The 20,530-nt window shown below is 37.5% G+C and overlaps 1 protein-coding gene across 2 annotated transcripts in view; it reads left to right on the forward strand.

Annotated features, from left to right (window-relative positions):
• LOC121086922 (macrophage mannose receptor 1-like) overlaps positions 1 to 20,530 on the forward strand; it is a 66,748-nt gene that overhangs the window by 40,891 nt on the left and 5,327 nt on the right. For both annotated transcript variants that reach the window (XM_040591376.1, XM_040591377.1), the window contains 12 exons: positions 52 to 215; positions 1,304 to 1,371; positions 3,349 to 3,449; positions 3,958 to 4,100; positions 4,816 to 4,930; positions 6,798 to 6,967; positions 8,913 to 9,015; positions 9,862 to 10,091; positions 11,167 to 11,332; positions 12,228 to 12,380; positions 16,660 to 16,776; positions 18,724 to 18,891. In XM_040591376.1, the coding sequence (XP_040447310.1) occupies positions 52 to 215; positions 1,304 to 1,371; positions 3,349 to 3,449; positions 3,958 to 4,100; positions 4,816 to 4,930; positions 6,798 to 6,967; positions 8,913 to 9,015; positions 9,862 to 10,091; positions 11,167 to 11,332; positions 12,228 to 12,380; positions 16,660 to 16,776; positions 18,724 to 18,891 (1,698 nt within the window). The remainder of the gene's footprint in view (positions 1 to 51; positions 216 to 1,303; positions 1,372 to 3,348; positions 3,450 to 3,957; positions 4,101 to 4,815; positions 4,931 to 6,797; positions 6,968 to 8,912; positions 9,016 to 9,861; positions 10,092 to 11,166; positions 11,333 to 12,227; positions 12,381 to 16,659; positions 16,777 to 18,723; positions 18,892 to 20,530) is intronic.

A 20,530-nucleotide genomic window follows, 5' to 3' on the forward strand; every position in this document is an offset into this window, starting at 1 on the left:
GAATGTCTTGATCTCAGGAACAATGAAGTTTGCTTACAATTTGTCTTACAGAATACAAGACTACTGATGACGGATGGATTGTACATGAAGATAAACAATATTATTTCAGCACGGAGAGTGTTCCTATGGAAAAAGGTCGGGAGTTCTGCAAAACGAACTTCGGAGACCTTGCTGTCATTGAGAGTGAAAGTGAAAGAAAGTTCCTCTGGCGATATGTAAGAAAAATCATTAATACTATGGAATAAATCATCCAAAACAAGTGAGCATGGGCACAAATTCTTTTCACCCCGATGTTCTCCCTGCAAGTTTTATGATAGTGTAATTGCAGTAGCATTAAGCCAGATTAATATGAAGAACAAACTCAAGTCTTTTTTTCAGATTGTTTCATAGCGGAGTCAAAGAAAATTTTGGCTTAGTGTTTTGTATAGACATAAGTACAGTAAGCATTAAACAGATCATTATCTACTTTTCCTATTCAAAGTAGCAGTTACACCACATTATATCTATCTGCAACCAGTAAAGTGTTAAGGTAAATGTTATGCTTACCTTTAATTGTTCTGTGGCTTCATTTTAGCAAGAAGTAGTATACTTGTGAGCTATGATTCTGTAAGGCAGGTGAGTTAACTGAAAATAAAGTTTATCCACAGATAAACTCAAGATATCTTAAGTTAGTGGATCAAAACAGATACTGGTTTACATGCAATACTCAGAGCACTGGCTTTTGATCTTGTCAGTATATCTGAGATGTAGTCTATCCAGCAGCCTCTTTTTCGTTCTCAAGTTTGCTCCTTTGCCTCCTTTCTTGTAAGAAGAATATAATTATGCAGGAAGAACAACTTGAATAATGGATTATGCCATGAGAAAGAGCTTTTAAATGATACTTCCTTGGTGGTGGGGTTTGGTTACCTGTTTATACTGTCTTGAGTCCAAATTCATTAATCAGGAGTGGGCTTAAAAGTCATATATGAACTACATAGAACTTTTCCTGGGCTGCCTAAAGAGTGGCAGTGAGCTGACACAAGGGTCTATATTGATTTATATCCAAAATGTAGGAGGCTTGTCCTTTGCAAGAAATTTGTCAGATGATGTCAACTGCAGAGACTGTGCAAGAGGTGCTGATTTTGGCCAATGTTGAAGTTTGACTGTGGACTGTCCACGGTGAGCTGCTTTAACTTGAATGTTGCAGCTAGAGAATATATCAGGTCATATCCTCTGTCAGTCAGATGTATATTAATCATTATTAACATAATAATTTCTGTGATAAAGAGAGAACATTTATACAATTTTAATATTTACATTCTAGATCTTGAAAAATGGCAAAGAGGATTCATATTTCATTGGTTTACAACTGAGTGTTGACCAACGAACAAGGTAGGCCAACTAGAACCGTCAAACTTGCATTGGGCATTAAAATAAAGAAATTTACTGAGCGCAGCAAAAATAATGAAGAGCTTGAATGAAGTTGTGGCCTGTCAAAACAAATGAGAACGTTTTTCCTCTGAATTCTGTGGGATTTTCGTGTTTAGTGTTTTTTAATTATGAAGGTTGTAAAAATGTATTCTGTAGTAAATGTACCACAGTGTAGCATTATATTTAATCCACTTTTTTTTGACTCCCATTTCTGAGGGTTCTCTGTCATTAGGCATTCTCACACTGTTATTGTTACTGTTATTCTATATTTGATTATAGCAGGAAGAAAGCTTGACTTGAATTTTGCTCTCAGCTTTTGTCTGTCTTGTCCATACTCCAAGAAAATATAGCCAATATAAGGAATTTGTAAAAAGTGTTTCTTGTGGATACTAGTGAAAATTTTTTTTCATAGAAGACCAGCTCCTTCTTAAGTAAATGGAATTTCTCCTTGACACCACTGGAAGCTAGAGTAGATTCATAAACCCTAAAACTTGACTTATCCTTTAACAATATAAAAGCATTAATTTTGTTATAACTTTACATCAGATCTGTTGGATTTGGAAAGTTTTGCCTTACTGTTTGTTTTAAGACCTTGTAGTCTGTGGGACCAAAGAAGTTAACTCAATAGGGCATGGATTTTCAAAGGACATACCTAGTTTTGAGTCTTAATTTAAACATATTAATGTTGTCAAGTGGTTTGATTCCATGTTAATTTAGTTCCAGACTACCCAGGAGAAATACTGCATGTTTCCTAAATAGAATTCACCCAAAGCTAGCAGAAAAATTACACCACAGATGATATATTTTGGGGCTTTATTCAGGAATTCTAGTTTCCTTTATGCCGTGATTTATATTTAAAATATAAATAGATGCCCCAATTCAAAATATATAAGAGTTTTGGTAGGTAAAAATGTTCTTTTCCCCCTATGCTTAACCTTTGGGAACAGACTGTAATAGAGGGTAAAATGCAACCCATTTTCTTTTTGTTGGAAAAAGATAGCTGTTGTCATTATATAACTTCAGGTGCACTCAATGAAAAGCAGGTTTTCTGCAAGCCTTTCTGAATGTCAGTATGCAGTAACATATAATTTTTTAGAAGTGATGTTAATTTAGGCCTGGATTCAGTTCATTCTGGGTCTTGAAGTGCCTTGATAGATGCCTAGTAGTTCTTAGTTCTCCTTATAGTCCACAGTGACAATAAGGAACTTCCAGAGGATAATGAGGATATTAGGGGACCCAGATCACCTTCGGAAAATGAAACATTCCATTGTTTTTGTAGGGCCCGTAGGATGAAAGTGCTTCTAAGTGAAGTACCTTTTGTATGTGCCTGAAAGGCAAGCCTGTGCACTTCTGCACTTGCAGTCCAATAAGAATACGTCTCCTATTAAGTGTTTGGTTGCCTGGTTTCGTCCTTTACTGTTTAATCTACATGGGTGTACAACTTTTTCAAAGTTGGTATTTTACCTTATGGTAAGGCACATTGTCACAGGATTTTCCTTTTAGGTGGTTTGTCATGCCCTTTTCCTCTGCATGGGGGAAAGATCAAGCATTTTACCAGTGTTATGAATAAAATCTCTTTCCCCTGTGACGGGCACATGGGGTGTGGGAAATGATGAGCACTGGGGCTCTGTTATGCTGAAATGATGTCTGATGAAATGATTTCACATTGGCCCAAGTGGTTGAGTATTGTCCTATCAGTTGCAAAAGTTTTAGCACATCGCTTAAATGCAGAGTAAACACAACTTCAACATATAAACCTATGTCTTTGCATAGAGAGTAAGTTTAGTGCCATCAGCGAAGAGGCAAATTGGTCAAAAAACCTTATACACCTTAAACTATGACTGGCTATATTAAGCATATTGCAAAATTACTTTTTGTAACGTGGAAGCAATTCTATTTGTATGTTAAAGAAGTGTTTGTTGGATTGTTTTTCTTAAGCTGGATGGATGGCACTCCAGTGAATTATTTGGCTTGGGCACCACATGAACCTAACTTTGCAAACAATGATGAAAACTGTGTAGTTATGTATAAGAATTTAGGTGAGTTTTGTGTGTTTGTTCCTGAGTTTCATTATTTGTGTGTTTGTGTGACAACTTTTTTTCTTCTGAGAGGCACCCTTCCCCCACTTTTTTTTTATCTTTTGCAAAATATCATAGGAGCAGACCATAGTACTATTTTCAGGACTTTATAACAGTTTTGTGCTTTTGTGTTTACCTTAAGCCTGGCATGGGGAAGCTCTGATAGAGGTCTGTGATTGCTATACAAATGCTTTGTATTTTTTATTAAAATTGGCCTACTGTGCCACTATAAAATTGATATTTCTAGTACCTGGTTCTACACAGCTTTTAACATTCTGTAATTACAGTGTCTATAAAGTGACATATTTATCCTAGATGCTGATATAGAATGATAATAAACTGAGAGACTCTGAGGATTTGATCTTACCTTTCAACTAAAAGCACTCTGTGCAAGAACAAGTGAAGCTGATTTCCATTTAGCCAGCTCTGGATGTGGTGTCATACAGTTCCTCATTTATCTTACATTCAGGATTTTGGAATGATATAAACTGTGGTTATCCAAATCCCTACATATGTGAAAGGCACAACAGTTCCATTAATTCAACTGTTCCTCCAACAACATTTTCAACTCCAAGAGGATGTCATCCAACTTGGCTTTCCTTTCATAATAAGGTACCATAACAAATACAGTGCATGTTGGGTATTTGGCAAAACATTAAATAGAAAACAAGGGAATTATTTAATAATATTGGTTTTTTTATTAGAGTAAAATATTATTAATTTTTAGAGAGCTGTTTGATGCCTGCATGCTTTTGTTTGTTTGTCCATCCATTGTTTTGCAGGAAAGATGCTTTTTTGATGCTTTTAATGAAGCATATTCAGTTGCAGTTGATGAAAGTCATCTCTTCAAACCTTTTGATATGTTTCCTAGAGAGTTTAGACAGAGTTCCTGAAGCGTTGATGTTTTGATCTTGATGTTTTTTAGCCAAACCATAACACTTTTTCAGTACTGAATACATTTTGTCTTCCTTAACTTTACTAGCACAGTATGCTTTGTAGAGTCAAATAATCAAATAGGCAGACTAATATCAGTCATGTATAACTTACCACTGTTAGATGAGTGTCTATAAAAAGTCAGTTTTTGCTTATTTTCTAGGGATTTCAGATCAAAACTAGTATATGTCTTCTTGAGCCAAACACTTTCTTGAGACCTTTATATAGAAGAAGGACCAGCATATAAAGCTTATTTTAAGCTGAATGTGTTTTTTTCAGATAAATGTATTATTTTACTGCCTTTTCTCCACCTTGCTTTGCTTAAAGCATGGCTTTAAATCTGTGAGGGATATTGGAGTAAAGCTAATATATAGAGAATTTGTTTATGTTTTAGTGTTACAAAATATTTGGATCTACAGAAGATGAACGTGTCACTTGGCATGCTGCACGAACAGCTTGCATGAATTTAGGAGGAAACCTGGCCACTATCCCTAATGAACAAGTGCAAGGTACTGTGTATAGTTTTGTAGCAACTAGATGAGATGACATTTAATCTTTACAGAATGGCTTTGTATTTGTGTGAGTATGGACAGGATTTGAATAAAGATTTCTGTTCCAAAACATATAGACTTCAGTAATTTACAATGAAGTCTTCACCTGAATATGCCAAATTTTAATGTTGGCTTATATATATGTACACACATATATTGTGCTGGCAGCCAAAGTAGTGCTGTTTTTGCTTACACATGATGCCAGCTGGACTGAGCAAGTTCCATTCCAAATGATGCCGTTTCACTAGGTGGCATTAACTTGCTGCATGGCTTTCTGAGCCCTGAGGCTCAGAACTTTATGTCTCTGGGCAGCTTGGGGCAGAGGTTTGACTGCTCATACACCTGCCCACAACTCACCACATAAACGTACCATTCTTTTCACTAGAGGAGCTTATTTTAATGAACCTAAGTGCTGCATTTGTGACAGGGGGAGATGAACACAGGGAAATTACCTCGTACTTCAATAAACATGGTACACATTCGAATTAAAAATTGGGGAAGATTTTGATAGATGTTAATAACACCCTCTTTTTAGAAGTACTGTTTTATACTACAGCGATGATAAATAGATGTTGTACAACACATACTCTTTTTGAACTCAAAACAGCATACTGAAAAAGCAACCATTGTAAAACAAGTCTGTGTTGTCATCTGAGCAATTAAATAGTTCAAATTTAGACTGCTGACATGAACTTAGTACTACTTATGTTTTCTACATGTGAAGAGATCAAGAATCAAACATTCACTTTTCAAATATACCTGAATTAAATTCTTATCCAACATAATTACTGCAGTACGGATTTCAGGTGGCTGGTTCATGCACAGGGCTTGAATGCTAGGTAAAAGAGAAATGAGCAATAAAGCTATTAGCACTAAATTATTGTTATTGCTGGCAATGTAGGCATAAAGGCTCGAGTTCCTGTTTCAGTTTCTGGCAGAACAGCAATGTCAACATTTGGCAAAGATATCTACAGGTTTCATTCCTGGAAGCTGCATTCATTTTAAAAAAAACTAAAGGAAGGTGAACGGTTAATAGAGCAGACACAAATTCATCTATTGTTTGCTGAGAAAAGTATGCTTATAAGAATGACTGTAGCAGCTGGCAAAAGCCATGATATATTAATTTTATCACACTGTTTGATATGTTGTAGATTAGTGAATGCCAGCTGCCCTAGTCTGCCCTATTTGTCAGCTAGCTATGGTAGCTAAGACACATGAGCACCTTCCTGGATGGTGCAAAGCTGTAGCAATTGAACTGCTTGTGATGAATAGTTCTGTTGAGACTCATTTTAAACTTGTCACTGGTGCATTCTGCTCCCTGCTAAGACAGTGCAGGCTATTGCCCGTGTGTTCCAGGGGGAGAGGAAACACTTGCAGTTCTATAACAGCACTATTTGTGCAGATGTGCGTGTAGCAGGTGCTCAGTGGTGCTGTCTGATGCCATTGGGGGGTAACCACTCTGGTGGGATTATAAAAAAATGTGTGTGAAATGCACAGATGTAAATTTGTAAGTCAAATGTGGGACTAGGATTCAAAAATGTCTTAAGACATTACAAAAAAGCATTTCCGTCATGCTCTTGGGATTCATCCCAGTACCAGGTTAGATACTTAGGTGAAGTATTTTGCCAAAACCCACAGTTGTATGTCTGGTTGCCTGTTCATTAAACTAAAAAAATCACCTTCTTTTCGTCTTACCTGCTTGTGTTGTCAACAATGAAGTGTTCTGTATTTCAGGAAAAATATTTTAATATCACCAGCCTCAGTGAGGCCAGACCTTGCAATGGTCCCTCATTAAAAGTGTTATTCTTTTTCTTTATTACTTCAGCTTTCCTCACCTTCCATATGAAAGATTTTGTTACTGATACATGGATTGGACTGAATGATATAAATCATGAACTGAGGTTCCTCTGGACAGATGGAACAGGGGTTTACTTTACAAACTGGGCCAAAGGTTTCCCATCAGGACATACAGATTTATACTCATATGATGGCCAGGTAAATAGCAATCACAAAATTTTCACTGAAATTTGATTTTAGATTGCATTCATGTATTTGTTGGAATTTGAGACATGTTACTGCTTGACTTATTACTTTCATACAATATATACATGCCAAATATAAATCCAAATATGGTGAATGGTTTTAAGCCCTGGGCAATTGCTGTATTAGCTTGTGACAATATCCGTGCAGTTCTTTTACAAAGAGTGTTTTCAGATTTCAGTTCTCTGTGTCCATGAAGGCTACATTGCTTCTGTGTTCACCCCACAGTCTCTCATAGGCTCTGGTAAAGAGAATAGTTGGATTCCTGCCTCATGGCATCTGCCCCAAAAGCACACTGAATGAGCACATCCTTCTAGTCCTCTGACCACAGATGTGCCTGAACTTAGCAGGTTTCTCAGTTGGCATAGAATCATAGAATCATTTAGGTTGGAAAAGACCATTAAGATCATCAACTGCAACTGTTAAGCCAGGACTGCCAAGTCCATCCTAAACCATGTCCCTAAGTGCCATGCTTGCATGTCTTTTAAATACCTTCAGGGATGGTGACTCAAGGACTTGTCTGGGAAGCCTGTTACAATACCTGATAACCCTTTCAGTGAAGAAATTTTTCCTAATATCCAGTCTAAATGTCCTCTGGCACAACTTGAGGCCATTTCCTCTTGTCTTACGTAGCTTGCAAAAGGCACTTACAAACATTCCCCTCAAACAGCTGTGTTTTACATAGAAGCAAATTCTATCAGTCACATTTGTGGGAAGGATGTGCTTCTATAAAAAGACAGTCATTCAGTTTTTACAAAAAAATAAACAAAAAAAGAAACCTACTTCTGCTGTTTCTCTGCCATACAAACTAATCTGATAGGTCATAGAATTCCTCTCTCTGATCTTATGTATTTAGAGAGTTCTGTGCTATGGAACTACAGCACATAATAGTACTAGCTGTATTTGTTGTGAATGCCATTTCTAATGTAGGAATCTTATTTTTATGTATGATGTCCTTTTTCCTGTTTTTAAAAGTAGTACCTTGGAGCTTCTTATCTCTAATGGAGGGAGAAAATGTGGGAGAATTCAAAGTTCAAAAGAGAAAGCATCTTTAAAATGCTACTTCTGGGAGGAACAATATATATGTTTCTCTTCTTATGTAAAGTAGTAGGATTTCTATGAAGTCTTCTGTGCAAACTTACGAAGACCCTATTTTATAAAGTTCAGATTTGTTTTTAAGTTTACTTGACTTTAGCAAAAAATAAGTTATCATAGTTAATACAAAATACTATGCAGCTGTTCAGTTTGAAAGATTAGATTCTTAATTTCACTTTCTCTGTGCATCTCCTCCTGGACAGCAAAATCAAATAAGTAAATAGAATAAAATAAATCTGGATGCTTCATTGCAGAAAACCATTTGTACCCATGTAGCTTTTTGCATTCATCACTGTTTGTCTAATTTGTGCTAACATAGGTTGTAGCTATCATGTCCATGTCAGAGAAGCTGAAATGTCACTGTAAGTGGTACTGACAGATCAGTGGCTGTCTTTGGGCAGGAGCAGTTCTAATTTTGCTGTGCGTGCCATTACAGCTTTCACCAATAAATTTGGAGACTGATATGTCAGAAACATTGTATTGCCCCCTGAGGGTTGTGGTTATTTTCTTGGGTAAAGCTAACTGGTCTGTTCTGCAATAGTTGATCTCACTTCTCTTTAAATTGTCTGTGGCTTGCTTTCTCTCCTTGCTGTATGCCTGGAGATACAAGAATACCAGAATTTCTCTGGTCTGCTTATCCAACTCAATGTTGTGCAAAAGAGAACAACATTACTATTAGATGTTACAGAGATGTGAGAGTAAAACTACAGCATTACTTCTGTCTGTAGATGTAAAAAGGGGACAAAAGTTTTGTATTTGCTTCTGCTAGCTACTTGTAACTGATTTTATATCTTTTTGCCTCAAGGCTGATTGTGTTGTCATGAGAAATAATCCTGTTAAAGAAGCAGGGAAGTGGGCTGATGAAGGTTGTGATAACAACAGAGGATATATATGCCAAATTACTGCAGGTACTTGTCTTTTTAGTTAAAACACAATCAAACCTTACAGTTTTTCAGGGAATTGCCCAGGGGTGTGGATTCCATAAATTGTTTTTCAAGCAGGAACATAAGGGTCATGTGTGTCAAAGGTCCAGTTAAAGTCATTGCTCTCAGCTGACCCTTCCTAGTAACTGCCATGTTGCTGCCTTCCTGAACTGGAATTTGTATCTGTATCTTTGTGTTTTGTATGACCCTTGACATGGTATTTGTTTCATGATTTTTTTCTGTCATTTTCTGAACGCATTTGCTTTCAAAAGCTGTTCTGGAAAATACTGGCTTGTACATGCAGCATGAACTGTCTAAAATACAACCGTAACTTTCCCACACTGAAGTTGAGTGATTTTACTCCAAAAAGGAAATTAAAAATCAGTGAAAACCTGAATTTAAATATCTGATTGACTTTTAAGGACTGGTCTGTTGTGGAGTTTTTCTTTTCTCTGGAAAAAAAACCAACCCTGGAAGACAACACAGTCTCTGCAAAATATTTCTTTTGATGAAAAAGTATTTTATTAAAGAAATTGTGACCTAATCTAATCCTAATTCATTTCAGTAATACTGTTCTGGAGGTTTATACAGAATGCTCCTTTATTCCTTGTCAGAGCTTGCTTTAAGCAGCTCTTCTCCTTTCTATGGCTTTGTAATTGATTTTTACTCCTGATCTGGCTTAAAGAATAGCCCACACTGATCAAAAGTCAGAGAATGTAAAATCAAGAAAAAAAGCTTTTTGTTTAATTCTATTTGCAACCACAGCAAAATCATAATCCCCTTTTGAACAAGTATATGAGTCTTTTTTCATAATTTCATTTCGTTTTACAGATGCTGATTTTCTGCCTTCTACAAGTTCATCCCCATCCAGCATTATCCGTTATGGTAACAGTAGTTATTTTTTCATCCATACCAAAATGAAATGGGAGGATGCACGAAAAAACTGCAAACGTGATCAGTTTGACCTTTCCAGCATCTTAGACCCCTACAGTCATTCATTCCTGTGGCTAAAGATATTAAAGTATGGAGTGCCTATGTGGATTGGTCTTAACAGTAATGTGGTAAGAACATCAAACTAATCGAACATGATGCTACTTCTTTTATGGAAAAATCAGGAACTGAAAAGTCTTACTATCTCGCTTTGCTTTAGCTTATTACTTTATACCTTGATCCTAAATACTTTTATGTGCTGTCAGGTTTACAGGTAGGAATCCATCCTCTTCTATTACTCTGAGTAAATTGTATATATTACACATATTTTTCACACTTCTTCTGTGATATCAAAGTCTCTTCAAATAAGACATTTTAGGCTAGCATTTTGAAATACCTCTTTGATATGTGGTGTATTTGACATAAAATCCATATATTTTAAGATGTGCAGTCGAAAGCATTTATTCTAAATAAAAATACCTAATTTTCACAATTGGAATAGGGTGCTGTTTCTTTGACTCTTTTAACATCTTTGAGGATAGTTAGCCAAATAATTAATTGTTCACCTAATTTAATTTTGTCTTCCCTCTCCTAGTTCTTTGATATTTTGATACTTTCTGGATGTTAAAATACACCACCCTTTCTTCTTGGCACAGACACTTGTCCCATATTCACTTTGTTTGGCTGAACACAGGAAAGAAAGACAAATGAGTGAACACAACACACCACTTCCTAAAACCCAAAAAATTCCCCGAACCTAATCAACAAGATGATTCACTGAGTTCACCAGCTTTGATGGGAAATGATTAAGTTTTCAAATATACTTTAAGTTAAAATAATCTACATTTCTTGAAATTTGGGGGGAAACCAATAGTACAAAAATTAGTCATCAGACTTGCGCTCCTACACATAATTTTAAATGAAATTTTTATTCATCCCAAATTAACAGTTTTGTTACATTCAAAATTAATTCAGTGTCACTTATTCTGCATTTCCTTTTACTGAAAAGCATTTGTTGTGCTGCTGCATTTCTCAATGAATAGCTGCTTGTTGCCACATACATTTAAAAGTTTGAGCTATTTGTTTTTGTTATTGATTTCTAAAAAAACCTTTTAGGATAGGTGCTGCATAGACAGACATTTGACTGATGAAGGGATGGTTAATGATTAGAGTTTAATCATTCTGGTTCATTTGTTTTGTTCTTAGACCAATGGCCGTTATGAATGGATTGATAACTGGAGAATGAAGTATACTAAATGGGCTGAAGGGGAGCCAAAGCAGAAAATAGGCTGTGTCTATCTAGACATTGCTGGAACCTGGAAGACAGGATCCTGCAATGAAAGTTACTTCTCTGTTTGCAAAAAACCTGATGGTAAGAACTTCCATCTAACCACTGTAATTACTATGCTTATCTCTTTAGAGTTTGTTGGGCTGGATCGCCTGCTGATACGTACTTAGATGCTGATTTTTATTTCAAGAGCTAAACAGATGAAAGCTGCTTTAAAATTAGGGCCAACACATATTAAGAAAGAGCTAGCGTGACTGTGAATAGCCATCACTTTACAGTAATAATGTGTGATATATTTTGCAAAACTTAAGACTCACATTACTCTATTTATTCTGATACTGTGAAAGCACGCAAGACCAAAACCCTCAAAAATCGAAAGGCAATGAATGTTAGATACTAGTCACATGAGTATGGTGTTGAAGGGGGAAGAGCTGAATGACCAGCCCATAAGGAATGTTTACTCATAACAACTTTCCAGCTTTTCCTTTTATAACTGAATAACAAAGTACAGGTGGTATTGGAATGTTTAAGGATACTTCTTTAGGCTGCCTTCTTTCATGTTTTTGACCCAAAACTCCTGTTACTATCATCAGATAATGTCTTTTGCATTCCATGATACTAGGTCACAGCCCGTATGACCAAGTTCATATGGGCCCTAATTCAGCAAAGCAATCGGGTATGAAAATACATTTGTGAGTAAAGAGTTGAGGTGAACTTAATGTGTTAAAAGATAAAAATATACTTGTATTCTTTGCTAAATTAGATTTCTTAAGACTGCAGTTGCAGTACCTTTTGTTCATAGATTTAGGGCTTTTTTCCATTATTGTGTTGTACTAAGCAGTATAAACTGCCATGTTTACACTTTTTTAAGACCTGAGTGAGTTTTCCAGCAGTTGGTTAAAATAATCTATTAATGATAAAAGAATCTATAAGATTTCTTTAAATTTTGTGCCTCATCTTAAATATTTTTTTTAAACAGTTCAAGCTCCCACCGAGCCCCCTCAGCTTCCAGGAAAGTGCCCTGAATCAGAAGGACACAAGTCTTGGATCCCTTTCCGAGGTCATTGCTACTACATTGAATCTTCATCTACAAGGAACTGGGCCCAGGCATCTTTAGAATGTCTTCGACTAGGTAAGCATACTCCTTAAGCGAAGAGCACATCTTTTGATCTGTTTTTCTTCTCTGTGGAAAACTGAACATGTGCTGTGTGGTTTTGTGATTTCAAGGATGGTCCAAGTGTTGGACAGGACAATTGCATCCAATTATTACCTTAATCTGGGAGAAGATGGCAAACAGCTGTCTACCAGTGGCACACACTGTCTTTCTTGTATGGGGGACCAGGCATTAGAAGAGCTGTGTGGCCTGGAGTGGAGAACGCAAAAGCAGGAGCTTTGCCCTTTGATCCTGCTAGGAGGTAGTCAGCCTCATCCGCAGCAGTCACTGAATCTTACTTTAAGGGCGTTTTATATCTTTTGTATTTCTGATCTAATTTGCCTCTTGATTGTTGCAGTTTTATGCCACTGGAATGAAAGCTACAGCTCTCTAGGCTGGACAATATATTCATAAAATGGGGTGGTTGTGTTGTTTCATTCTTGCAACTTCTTCTTCTGGGAAAGTGAAAGATTCATTATGCTCCATTTCTGTCTATCTGCTAGAGACAAAGCTATGTCTATAGCATTGGTGGCAATGTGACTTAGGTGTCTAACCTTCAATTAGAGTATGCAGAGATCTTGTTCATGCTGTCCGTGGAACTGAATACAGATTCATCTTCACTGGAAGTATATATTGACATTTGGTCAGGTGGATTGACCCCTAAACTCCACTAATTGGGTTGATTAGCTCTCCACTGATTGTAAACCTACCAGTGAAACCCATGCCAAATATAGTCACCTAGAGCTGGGTAGGAAAATTCTCACTCTTTCTGCTTGTTCTCAGTTTCATTCTTGGATTCTCATGACCTAGTTTGTTGCCAGCTCTAGTTTGAGAAACCAGTATTTTTGAGGGAAGATTCAAGTTTTGTTATATGTTCTTTAAATCTTACTATATTCTCCACGTCAACTTTGTCTGACATTTGGATAAAGGTATTGATAATATACTTTTAAATATAGAAAAGTCTCCACAATAAAAAACTCCTGCTGTAGCTCAGCCTTTAAGACTCTGACAATTGTTACAGTGTGAGCCATTTCCATACAGTCTTCTGAGTTCTTTAGTTGACATGACAGATGGTCAGTCTTTGAAAGCTGCAGCGAATGTTCTTAGTTAGGAACAGTGAAAAGGACCTTGACAGCTGTGTGCCTAACAGCTGTTATCTGTTACCTGCAGTTCTCTGCTTTAGAGTGGAATGATTGTAATTTTGAATAAGCTTGTGCAAGAGATTAGATAACATTTCTTTTTTTTGGAGGACTGAGTTTCTGAAACAGACTTTCAGTAAGAAGAGTGTGGCAAATAAATGAAAGAGTTTCAAGGTGAAGTTTGAGAGGAATTGAATAATGATGTTGCATGTAATGGCAGGTGCCTCCGCTCACTGACTCAGGTTGTCCACACGTCTTTGTTGTTGGAATCTGCAGTTACATCAGAATTGCATTTTTCTGTAAAACTAAGATTCCTGATAAAAGACACTGACCATTTGTTTCAGCATGTGTGGTAAAGGACTGGCATTAAGTGGAATTTAAAATTTGAATACTAGTATGGTTAAGACTTCATGTCACTGACATCCCCTTCCCTTCAATTCTAACCTTAATTTTTCATCATAATTGTGAGGGCAGGCTGAATCCAGCAGCACAGCAGAAGCAACGTTACCATGGCTCTATGCTCCCAAGTCCTAGCAATGACAAGGCTGAGATCTGTGCGTTCCCTGTAGATGTACACACAGATACGACACAGCTATACATACATTAATGGCTGGCCACACAGATCAGCACAGACAGAAACACAGAGCACTCACATGAACACAGCCTGCACCAACACCCTTATGTTGTTCCACTCTCCAGCTGATCAGGGTGAAGGTCTGTTAGTGGGAATATGTACATAAATACAACGTGAATCCCTCCAGCAGCTGGACTCAGACACTCAGTTTGCCCAGTAGCTGCCCCATGGATCTATTCCTCAGTTGCTGGAACCTGGAAATAGGAGCCCCCATGGCCATCGGCCTGGCTCCTGTTGCTGATACAAACCCTGTCCCTGCTACACACTCACACTGGTCCCTCCAGTAGTCAATCCCCCGTGGTCTCACCTGTAGAGATACACAGCAGCACACACATGCAGAGCTATCTGAACCTCCCTTGGTCTCCCAGCAGCCACTGGCTCCTTGGTTTCACCCTTAGAAATGCACACATACCAGCAGGAGTCACCTTTAGAGATCTTCAGCCCTTAAGCTCCCTTCAGCAGCTGGCTGGGAGTCCCCTGGTTCCTCTGATAACCAGCTCAACTTGTGGTCTCACCCTTGGTGATGCACACACAGAGTTGGCTCACCTACTTGCTGGCTGGGCTGACTTGATGTTCCCTAGCGATTACACGCTTATTTGTCTTAACTGCACTTGCTCCAGTTGTTGGCACCACAGACACAAGAGTCTCTGACTCATGGTCCCACTCCAGTTGCTGGTACTTAGACCCCCATGAACACACATGCACACAGAGTGAAGAGTCCTTCACCCATGAAAATAGTTAGAAATAGGGTTAATAAGAAGACAAGACTGTCTGCCCAGATCAGGTACAGGGTATGGCTAGACAACCGTACTGACCAGAAAACTGTTTACACGTGACCAGTCTTTTTATCCCCTTGTCCCTTTATTTTCCCATATTTGTTCTTCGTCAATCATCTAGGTCCATCCCTTTCCCTGTCTTCGGATCTTGCCCTGAACATGTCATAATAAGTCTTGTGCAATCTTGAAATGCTCTTCTGTATCTCATTGTGTGTCCCATACCTCTAGGCAGTAAGTCCCCTCAGTCTGAAAGGTATTCTGATGTTGACTTTTCTTGATGGGTTTCATATCTGGACACAAGGGCTGAGGATGTCCTATTGCAACCCTAGGAGGGGCCTGAGCAGGATGTCATATCCTCCGAGTCCATAATTTGGGTTCTTGCCCTGTCACTGTGCGTCTTTACCCCTCTGGGCTTGTGGAGATTGGCCTTTGATGAGCTGATGGCTCTTGTCATGGGCCTATGAGTAGCCAAGGAAGGGGTCCCCCATCTGCTATTGTTTCACTCAGCTCCTTTGTGGATGTGCAGTAAAGCTTTTTATCACACAGCCTATCAGTAACCAAACATCTGATACTATTCCGCAGAAGAGGAACAACTAGAAAAACATAAAGATTGCAGTGAAAAAAGAGGAACATTTCATGTTCTTTTATATTCTGCTGTCCCTGCTTGCACTCTGGGTTTTGTTTGCAGTTGGACGTTATCCAATTACATCTTACCTATAGTAGAATTCTGAACCATAGTAGAATTTGTCAGTAGCTCAGCAGTGATTCAAATTACTTTTATATTTTCATTCTCTGTAACTGTGCCTTCCTTACCTGAGAAAAAATACCTTCAAAAATTCAACAGCCAAATCAAAACAGTCAAGTGCCAAACCCAGCTATTGCTCCATACCTATTGACTGGACACAAGCCCACACTAAAGACAACTGAAGATGCTCTTTCTCCAGTGTTTAATGCCATTCCATACAAAGCCATGTAGCTCATTCTGTCTGCTGGCTCCATGCTGTGACTCCTTGACTGCTAGAGTGTCATACAGAATGAATCATGGCAGAATACCAAGTGTTGTATGTGGATGACTAACAGTGTGCGACACTAACTGGGCAACAGATGACCAAGATGATCATTCTTTCTCTGATGGCTACAAAGAGAATGTAGGAAAATAAAAAAGACCTGATTAAGGAGTTACACTAAGGACTGTGCTTCAGATGCATGAGCTATACAAAGGCTCAGAAAACATTTAATTATCAATGTGCAAAGTTATATTGTGGACAGACTGAAGTTATACATACTTTTTACTAAAAAAATATTTTTTAAATTATTTTTTTAGAGTGCTGGGTGGTTTTTTTTGTGTGTGTTGTTGTTGTTTTGTTTTTAATAGTAACGCTCCAATAGAGATTTATACTGGTTACCATATTGGCCTGTTGTATTTTGCCTGGAGTTGTTCTTAGGTTATGTTGCCGTTTCCCAATGGATGAGGCAACACACAAAATGCTAGTGCAATGTCATGGGGATGATAAGAAATACATCAACAACAATGCTACAGTCCTTCATATAAGATATTCCAAAGTTAGTTTCTGTTTTAACTTTAAACTCTGGAATTGGGCAAAATTAAGTGGCAAAAATAAGACTGACATTTGACAGGACAATGAGAATGCTTTCCACTGTGAAACTTATGTCTCAAAGAGATTTTTTGTCTTCTCTGTATCTTCCAGGTGCATCTTTGGTATCAGTTGAAGACTCAGCAGAAGCCAACTTTCTGGCATATACCATTGAACCACTTGAAGGGAAAACATCAACTTTTTGGACAGGAATGTACAGAAATGTGGATGGTAATTTCTTTTGACAGCTTTTTGTTTCGTGAATAATTGTCACAAACTGTTTGACATGTTGAAAATTTCACATTATACTTCTGAATACACAAAAAGTGAAATTAGAAAAGGCAATGTATTATCATCACAGGGGAAGCTGCTCAGTTGTAATCAAGCAATATATAACAGAAAGACCAGGCACAGAAAATTCATCTTAAAGCAAGAAAAATAATTCACAACAAAGGAAGGCACAAACATGCATATAGTAAACTACAAATAGGACCATGCTGGGAGTTGAACCCAAGTCAAGTGGTTCTTCTCAAATGTGGAGACACCCTGGGTTGATGAGCTTGTCATTGAGATACTCCAATTTTTGAGCTAGAGAATAATGTAGCTAACATTACCTCTAGTTTTTGGAATGACTATCCAGGAATGACTAGTCAACCATCTTTAGTTACAGCTTGCCCTCAGAACATCTTCACTTTGAAGCTAGAATTGTTTGTGTCTTCAGAATTGTGTATCACACACAGGTTTTTCTGTTTTCTGCCTCACTGTAAGGAAGGTAAGGTAAGAGAGAACAGGCAATAGACCGCTTTAGTTAACTCTTGCATTTACTAATTATTGCTTTTTCATTAACACAGTTAGTATTCAATTATATGGATATTTCTGTCTTTACAATAGACCTAGAAGTTGCTTCAGTCTTGTGCTTTTCAGGCTAAAAGTTCCAGTATAACAATGTCAGAGACAGGACTTTAGGATTGTTCAGGTGATTTGGAGTGGGGTTTCCTTGGGTTTGGAGGGTTTTTTTATAAATGCCTGCTCAACTCTTCCGTGTCAAACTAGCTGGGGAGAAGACAAGTATTCAATTACATTACTTGAACTAAACCAGGAAAAGGAAAAGTTTTCCGTAGAGGAGGAAAGAATTTGAAGGGAATGATGATTTATAAGCAAAACATAAAGAAAAGGTTAACGGACACATAAAGTGTTTTTTAAAGTGGTTCTAGAGCAGGTACAGAACAATACACTTCTTACAGTGATCATAAACACAAGAGTTGCTTCAGCAAGTACATGTCATATTAGTAGGTAGTGATTATAGTGATTTCAGCATAACCACATAACTACATTTCATATCTTTGGAAAAGCGATTGTATCCAGATGCCATGCCCTGAAACAAAGGGTAGCAGGTATTAAAAACAAACACCAAAAAACAAAGCAAAAAGCAAAATATGAAGAATCTTATAAGAAATCAAAACACAGTTTTCATGCAGAGTCTAAGAATTTACTTGAGTACCACTTAAGAGTCACAAGGGGAACACTTAGTCTAAATAAATAACACTATTAAAAGAAAGAAAAAAAAAAAGGAACAGGAAGGAAGAGACAGAAAGTTCTAGCATAGTTGAACAACAGTGAGTGTATTTCAATGACACTGATCACGAGATTTTTGAAGTAGATCTTTAAAAAGAAAAATTGTCAGTGAATTGTCAGAAAAAGAAAAAAAGTCAGTGGAAAGGAGCAGAAACTGGAAAACATATGGAATAAAATTGGGCTTAGAAAGACTTCAGTGGGGACTTCGAAAAGAATAATACAAAAGCTCCCTACAAATTACTGAAATAAAGGGCATGCTGGTGAAGACAAATTATGTTTTGACATCAGTAATTTCTATAACCTCAATAAATAATTGACACTGAACCATTGCAATAAATTGTGGGAGATACTTCTTCAAACTTCCTTGCCTTTATAACATCACAAGCCAGATTGGCCTGCCATTTTCCAAATTTGATGATACATCATTTGCATAAAAACTTAAGGGCAACATGGTGTGTCAGACCAGAAACCTAAGTAGTCTTGTGGTCTGTCTCCAAGAGTAGCCACAAGTAGGTTTCTGAGGAAGGCAGTACATGTGGAGCAGGTGTCAAGATGGAAATGAATACTATCGTGTTTTTCCGTGTTCAATGTCTTTCCAATTAGGAGAATGGCTGTGGCTAGACAACACTGCAGTGAATTTTGTCAACTGGAATGTAGGAGAACCTTCCCCTCAACAAAATGAGCACTGCGTTGAAATGTATGCAAACTCTGGGTACTGGAATAACATCTACTGTTCTTCCTACAAAGGCTATGTTTGTAAAAAGCCAAAAAGTAAGTGCTGCATTTATGAATTTGTTTTATGTATGCAGTATGTTCCTTGTGTGCCAGTATTAATAGATGGCCATTATACACAGTACTTTTTAGCTGAGTGTTTTGAGCTCTTATAAACACCAAGGAATACAAATTTGCATGCCTACAAAAAAATAGAATAACTCTTGTTAGAAAGTAGAACTTTTGACCAGTGCTCAAGTCCCTTCAGATCTGTTTTAAAAGAATTGTGTGACTGTCTTAACTGTACCTGGTGTGTACACTTAACAAGTTTGCCTGCTTTGTATCAGTAATTGTTGGATAATCAGTGTTAGTACTGTGTCCTGCATACACAAATTAGTCTCATCTATTTGAAAACACATTCCCTAGGGTATCCCCTCCGCTCAGTCCAAGGAGTACTCTTTGCTTATTTCCCTCTGGCAGTCTCATGTGCATGCGTTTTCTGAGTATGAAGTAGTGTTTCTGTGAATTTTGAATTAATGAACAGGTTTGGACTTTTTGAGCCTATGTTCTGTTTTGAGAGTATGAAAAGCAAAGCAAATAGCATAGTCTGGATGTGCAAAGCAAATATACTCTGAATGTGAGAAACTGAAAGTGTCCTGAAATAACTGAATGTGCAGATTTGACAGTAAGGACATCTAGTGCATATGTGTTCCTAAAAGTCATCCTAATCATTTTTTCCAGCTTGTATTGCAATATCAAAATCTCTTACTGATGTTTACTGAGAAGAGTGGAATGCGTGTACTAGCTGAAATCTGCCCACTTCCTCTACAAGACTGGAAATGAGAGAAATTCTGCTATACTTTCTATAAATTTACTCTCATGCAGTTATTCTTACTTTATCAGCTGCTTGTAATGATGACTGTATCTTTTACAGGAAATACTGCTGAACTGTCAGATATAACCAGCCATTCAGAGTCTACTTACCTGTCTTTTTATATTGTGATTGGCAAACAAAAAGGCACTTTATTTTCATTCTCTCTCCAGAATAGTCATAGATGTAGGTAACAAGTGTAAAAATTCACTGACCACCTCTCCTTTCCAACCATTCTATTCTGTTTATGCTGCTACTGGCATTCAGTTTTGATACTGAGCCATTTCAAAGAGCTGCAGCAGATGAAAGCTAGTTACTTTTTCTACAATTGGCTTCAGCCAGTCCAGTCTCCTGTGCTGGAATGCCATGGAGTCAGCCAAATGTCAGCATCAAGGCAAGGACTATATAGCTGCTCACTCAATTACAGGACACAGTTGAGTCCTACACTGTTTGTAGAAATGCAACTTGGCTTGGCACAGTTTTGCAAAACTGTGATAGTGCTCCATTTACAGAATTGAAAAAAGTATTAAATAGCTATAGCCTAATAAATAGGGTGTTTGAAGCATGAATTTACTTACTTGTGCTTGCTATGGCTTATGTTTGCTGTTTTCTGAAGAGACTGTGAATGCAAAACTGTGACTGAAGTCTTCCCGTAGAATAGATGCTATTTTCCGTTCCATTTATTGAGGTAATTTTTACCATAGTAGTTTGAAATCCTGTAACAGGTCTATTCCATAAAAAAATCTAACTTTATTTCGTAAGTAAGGAGGTACTCTAAAGGACTGTTCAGCAGTTCATCGGGTGCTAGTTGATTGTGCTACAAATAGT

This window comes from Falco naumanni, chromosome 4, assembly GCF_017639655.2.
Source record: "Falco naumanni isolate bFalNau1 chromosome 4, bFalNau1.pat, whole genome shotgun sequence".
NCBI lineage: Eukaryota > Metazoa > Chordata > Aves > Falconiformes > Falconidae > Falco > Falco naumanni.